General features: G+C 40.8%; 1 protein-coding gene across 1 annotated transcript; it reads left to right on the top strand.

Moving 5' to 3' along the window:
• The first annotated feature begins 3,491 nt into the window (after positions 1-3,491).
• Positions 3,492-4,776, top strand: LOC122135046. The gene is made up of 2 exons (XM_042712493.1): positions 3,492-3,910; positions 3,992-4,776. The coding sequence occupies exons 1-2, from the start codon at positions 3,767-3,769 to the stop codon at positions 4,694-4,696; spliced, it is 849 nt and encodes a 282-aa protein (XP_042568427.1). The 5' UTR covers positions 3,492-3,766; the 3' UTR covers positions 4,697-4,776.
• Positions 4,777-6,294: the final 1,518 nt, after the last annotated feature.

Below are 6,294 nucleotides of genomic sequence, written 5' to 3'. Positions count from 1 at the left end.
TCTGATGTGATTTAATTTTTCCTTATTCTTTGGAGTGTTACAAGCTCTTGTTGCAAAGACTAAAGTCTCAAATCCAAAGAGATATTCTTTATAAAAGTTAAGACTCATCCGCGCCCTCCTAAAACGGCTCGTTCTAACACGCCCCCCACATCTCTACATCACGATGTGGGACGATTTTCATAACGCCGCCCAAATGTTCACACAAAGAAAGAAGGTGTAACTCTTATTCTCGATGTTGCGGCCATCTCCATTTTGTGGAGACGCTGTGTGTTTCATTGTGAAAGTGAAAATACTTTGTTTGGCCTTCCAAAAGAGGACATAACTAGAAATCAGTGGTTAAATGGTGTTTACAACACTGTTCCAGAATAGTTCAACCCAAATATTCAGATGTGTGCAGCACATTTTACGGAGGATAAGGACTGTTTCCTGGAAGAGTAGCCTACAATGCCAGTGTCTGTTTCTATAAAGTGAGGCAATTCCAACTTTGTAAGGACAGTCTGTCGCTTCAGTCCGCTTGTTGCACCTCTAAAACAACTGTTTCCGATGACATCACCAAGCCCACTTTTCTGCCCCTCTGCTTCAACCACCTGGCTTCATTTTGATATGTACAGCCTTCTTTTTTCATGTTCCAATCAATTGCTAATTAATGAAACCAGCGACGCAATCTTCCAAAAAAAAAAAAAAAAAAAAAGCATTCTGGGATTGCAAACCCCGTTTCACGTTGATTTTAATTGCAAAAAATTGCTATGGCTAGACTATGCAGATCGATCTAACCTTTAGTTTTGATTTTCCTCTAACTAGGGCTTGTGTTCCGAACTGTTCCTTCTGTGAGAGATTTGAAAGCAAAGGGTTGTTCGACTTTTAACATCAACCCCCAAATCCCAAACTAGACTAATAATGACATCAATTCAGACCCTTTATCATCAACCAGCAGCCATCAATTCAAAGGAAATTCTGAGAAAATCAACAATGAAGGACGCATGTACTGGCTGTAGGCTGGTGCAACAGATGTGCAACATCATAAAGTCCTTGGGGCTTTTCCTAGTGCAACTAATTGTGCTATCAAACAGTTCCCCGCTGCCTACCTTGGCCGACCAGTGGTCCGCAGACACTCCAGCAGGTAATCAAGTGTAATCAAGCCCCATGGCTGGCACACTGGCAGAGGGCATTGAGACTAACAGCGCTATGGGTCGCTAGCATGGCAGTTCCCCTGTTGCTAGTGAGCACCAGAGGCGCACTAAAGGGGGAAGCAATGATGGTAGGAGGCACAGGGAGGAGAACGGCGGGCTAATGATTGATACAGGTCGTAATCAGGGTGGAGAGGGGAACGAGGAGGCAGGAGACGACACTCTAATGCTAATGATGCCTTGCTGGGTTACTCCGTTGCAACTTCACAGTTGGTGAGAGGATGAGACATTGTTTAGCGTCTGGTTTCCAGCGAACAGCTGGCTAGACTAATTCGCAGCATATTACATAGCAAAAGAGAAGCATGAAAAATGGAAAAATGAGATATTGACTGCGGTTGCACTCAAAGGACAACTGAATGAAAACTAAATGAATTCGGATGCACCCAATCTTGCGGAATCAAAGAGCAATGTGTATAAATAAGCAACTGAGCCATGTAGAGAAATGAGTTCTCTCTGGAGCTAGTCTCCAAACCCCTTCATTAAACATCATGACATGCTTGTACCGTTAAATAAAGCTTTGCAAATCTAGCATCACTGTGAGCAAAGAAACGGTAATGCTCAGGGCTACAGCATTCAAATCATCACAGATACCTTCTGGGCTTCTGAGTAATAACTGAACAACTGACGTTCTATGGATGTTGATATTCAATTAGCCACTGTTATAGCGACCATTTTTCATCAACCCAAATTTGAATAAATCACAAGGTACACAACTAAATGTAGCAATGCTTAGCCTGACTTCATTTTTCAGTGGTTAAGCTGTTTTCAAAAAACAAACAAACTAGCTTTTCTGTGTTTATAACAAGGGGCAATGTAGCACAACAAAATGCTACATGCTAAAGCATTTTTTTCATACTGTTTTACACACTGCTTTGTTGCCTAACAATCTGAAGTTACACAGTCTCCTAACATTGATTTTGGAGTTTAGTTTGTACTGTAGGGTTGCTACTGTATCTACCTAGCAAGTAGCAAGGTAATTCCCCTAATTCTGTATTTAATGCAGAAACTGGCGTGGGGAAATCTTTTACTAAATTCCTTGATTGCATGGATTCCTATTGAAATGAGTGGATTTCACCAGTAAAAAGCTTCTTTCTATGAATTTACTTGTTAGTTAATTAGAGAGCCTCAATGCAGGAGACCAGCTCTGCAATAAGGAGGAGGTGGTCAGTTATGATTGTGTTTGCAGAAATATAATAGCACTGCATTACAGGAAGATGAGGACAAAACTGTAAAGTAAACAGAGATTCTAATGAGTCCTGAGACGTGGTACAGGAATGGCTCCATTCATGGCTTCCAAGTATGATCCACCCTCTCCTTTCTCCCCTCCAGCACATCAATGGGAAATCAATGGTTGTCTTAGAAAGGTGTCAGAGGAAAGCTATTTCTCCACACTTCAAGAAAAAAAAAGAAGAAGTCTCCGTGCCTTGAATTCCAACTGCCACCTCTAGTCTGGTGGTAGAGACATTTTATTGACTGAAAAGGATATACTATACAAAGAGAAGACTTGAGAACATCAGGGCTTGGAGGCAACTCAGGCACTGATACAATTAATCCGGCTGTCTGCTATGTTTGGTTGCCACAGTGGCGCAATGAGTTTTGGAGGCTGCACAAATGGGTCTACTACTGACAGAATTAGCACAACTTCACTATTTATACAATGTCAGGTCTGGCAAATCTAATTGGAAATGTTCTTCATGCTTCTTAACACAGCGGTGTGAACACTGGAGCGACGAGAGAGTTGTTTATCTTAGTCACACATTTTTCACTACCTTAAGGTTTTTTTTTGTATTTTGTTTTTTAAGAATATCACAGCAGTACACTAATCCATGGTCCTCACATCATGTTTTTTGGGGGGAAGGAAATCTTTTAAAATCCAGTTTAAAACACATGTGCCAAGTTTTTAGAAATGTACTTTTTGCTCACCGTATTGGTTTTTATATGGCTTTGAAAAATACTATTTCCAAGAAAAGGTTAAATTAATTGACTCTAAAATGTCATGTTTTAAGTACTTTTTTTAAGATAAAAGTATTTATTTTACAAATATGACTTTTACAAATAAGTTGTTTCCCCCTCATATGTTTTTGCATGTTGGTAGCAACACATGACTGATTTGGCAGATGTTTTTTTTTTTTTTTTTTTTTATTATGCCAAATAACCTGTATTTATAATTGAATTAATGTTTTTTTTCTTCATAATCATATCCAGCTAGTTGTACCACCCCGACCTTTTTTTGTTGTTGTTGTTGTTGTTTTCACTTTTTAAATTTTTCTTTAAAAAAATAACAATAAAGGTGTCATAGCATCACTCTCTGTCTAGTTAGTTCTGATTTAAAGTTCTTTATTATGTTCAGGTGTGTCTTGTTAATTATCCTAGTTTGGTCTGTGTATTTAAGTTCCTGTCTTTTCAGTTTGAGTTTGTTGAGTATTATCAATGTTATGTATGTCTAAACTAAAGCCAAAGCCCCCCGAGCTCTACAAGTCATCGCCTAGGAGAGAAACAGAGCTGTTTATGAATGAACTGTCTGTCCTGTCACAGCCATGGAGTTTGTACCTGAATAATCTGTTTGTTTTATAACAATCATGGAGGTCATTCCCCTGTCAGTGGCGCTTCCAGTAATGGGAGCCATCATTTTGTGTGTGTGGGCTGTACACAGAGCCATTACTCCTCCAGAGACTGCAAAGTCCACCCCAGGACTTCCTGTCTACCCAGAAACAACTAAGGAGGTAACCCCTGAATGATGGATCTCCTCTCCATTTATCATTTTTCCTCATCCCTGCCTCCGCTGGTTTCTGTCTGTCCTTCAGCTCATCCTCAGTGTGAGGTATCTTTTATGTGGATTCGCCGCGGGACTTCCAGTCTCCAGCTACATCAGGGTTGGAGGATCCCCGGTCTCCAACTCCAACCTCCGAGCCCTGGTCTCCACCTCAGCCCGTAGATCCATTGGCTCCACCTTGGCTCTTAGCTCCCTCATCTCCACCGTGGCCCGTCATCCCACCAGCTCCGCCAGGCTCCTTCACCCTTCAGCTCTGACGTGGTCAGTCATCCACTGCCTTCACCTCAGGACTACACTCCTCTGGCTTCACCTCATCCCTTCATCCCTCTGGCTCCATTGGGCTCCTCCCTCCCTCCGGCTCCACCTTGGTCCTCTGTCGCTCCAGATCCACCGTGGTCTTCTGGATCCCCGCCTCGGTTGCCAGAGCCATCGGCTCTGCCCTGGCCCTCTGGATCCTCAGTGTCAACTTGGTTCTGCGGCTCTCCGTCTCTGTCCTGGGGTCCTGCTCTGCCTCCGTCAGTCAGCCCACTGGTCTTGTCAGCCCTTCCTCCACCATGGCTCCTCCTTCCATTGGCTCCACCGTGGGCCGCCATCCTGGCTGCAGCCTGGGTCTTGCCTGCATCCTCCTTGGTTCCTCCCTCTGTGTGCTCCACCTTGGACTGTGTTTGTCGTCCTCCTCCAGTTTTTTGCTCCCGATTGTCGGGCTGTCTGCCCTTCGCTATCCGTTTCTGCCTAAAATCTAATTTTAACAATTTGAATGTTTGTCTTCATAATTATATCCAGCTGGTTATACCACCATGTTTTTTTATTTTTTTAATTTTTTTTTTTAATGTTAGACTGAAAAATGTTTATTCATGTCCTATGTATGGATTGCATTTTAATGAAAAAATATATGTATAACAAAACTGTTTGAGAACCACTGAATGAATGCAAGTGCAAACCAAGTGCATTTACTGAACAGATAACAATCCTGCAACTAGACTTTCAAAGCCAGGAAATATTACCATACTAATAAATGTAAACTGAATGTGGCAAATGCAACCTATTGTTGCATCTCTCTACAATAAATGCCAATGCATCCTGTTGGTGTGAGAGTGATGTATTATATATTCCACCTTGCCCCTCTCTGGTTTTGCATACTTTTACATACAGCTTCATCACAAAAATTAGACACTTGCATATCTGCATACAGATCGATTTGATGAGTCCATTGAGCAACAAATGTCTCAACTCTATAAAATATGCTAATATTATGCAAATTAGACAGTTAGGGGCTGTTTTGCTACCACAGACTTATTGTAAACTATTAGACGGTCCTCAAAAAACAAGGTAATGGTCATCTAGAAGAGGAGAGGAGAGAAAATAAGGCTAAAGTTGGAGAGTTTCCGATTCCAAGTGCAAGAACAACCCCTAAGGAAGCCATTGTAGATCAGTGAGCTGTGCCACAGAGTCATCTTAAATGAAAACAAAGTGAATTATCTCAACCTTGGAGTCGCAATGATGCCAGACCATCTCTTGAGCTCTATTGATCTATTGGCTGTCACACACTGGCCTCTGAGGTACTTTCATTACAGTAAACGCTGCATCCTAGCTTATCTACTGCCATTTTCCCACTCACCATCATTTCATTGTTTTGCCAAGCTTTGGCTGTAACAGAAAACTGACAGATGGTGGAAAAGATCAGAGAGAACTGTAACATTTTTGGTTTTTGCTCATTTATACAGAATACGTTTGAGAATTTAGCTCATGTGTCTTTTACATATTAGCAGTTATTGCCTATTTCTGTGGAAGACAAAAGAAGATATTTTGAAGAATGTTTTTGCCAGTAATGAAAAATAATGGGATACAAACAACACTACCATTGTATTGACAATAGATTTTCTCAAAATATCTTCTTTTGATGAGACAAAGTCAAGCAGGTTTGGACATTCAAAGAATTTTCAGAAATAACTTTTTAAAAGGGATAGTTCACCCAAAAATGAAAATTGCCACTAACACACACACAACCAAAACCAATCCTATATGAATATAACCTTACAAAATAAAAAAAACACAATAAAAATAAAAAATGTTAAAATCGTCCAGTCTTTACAATGGAAGTGAATGGCTGTCGAGATTTTGAAGCCAAAAGAAAGTGCTCCAGGGGGTTAATAAAGGCCTTCTGAAGTGAAGCAATGCAGTGTGTTTGTGTAAGAAAAATATCCATATTTAAAACTTTATAAACTGTAACCTCTAGCTTCCACAAAAAGTAGTACATGTGTTCACTAGAGAATGGCATTCCAGCATATGACATAGGACGTAAGAGTAAAGTCTGTGACAACTTATTTACATAAT

This window comes from Cyprinus carpio, chromosome A22 (genome assembly GCF_018340385.1).
Source record: "Cyprinus carpio isolate SPL01 chromosome A22, ASM1834038v1, whole genome shotgun sequence".
NCBI lineage: Eukaryota > Metazoa > Chordata > Actinopteri > Cypriniformes > Cyprinidae > Cyprinus > Cyprinus carpio.
The sequence above is the reverse complement of the archived record's forward strand: the minus strand, read 5'-3'. Positions and strand labels throughout refer to the sequence as shown.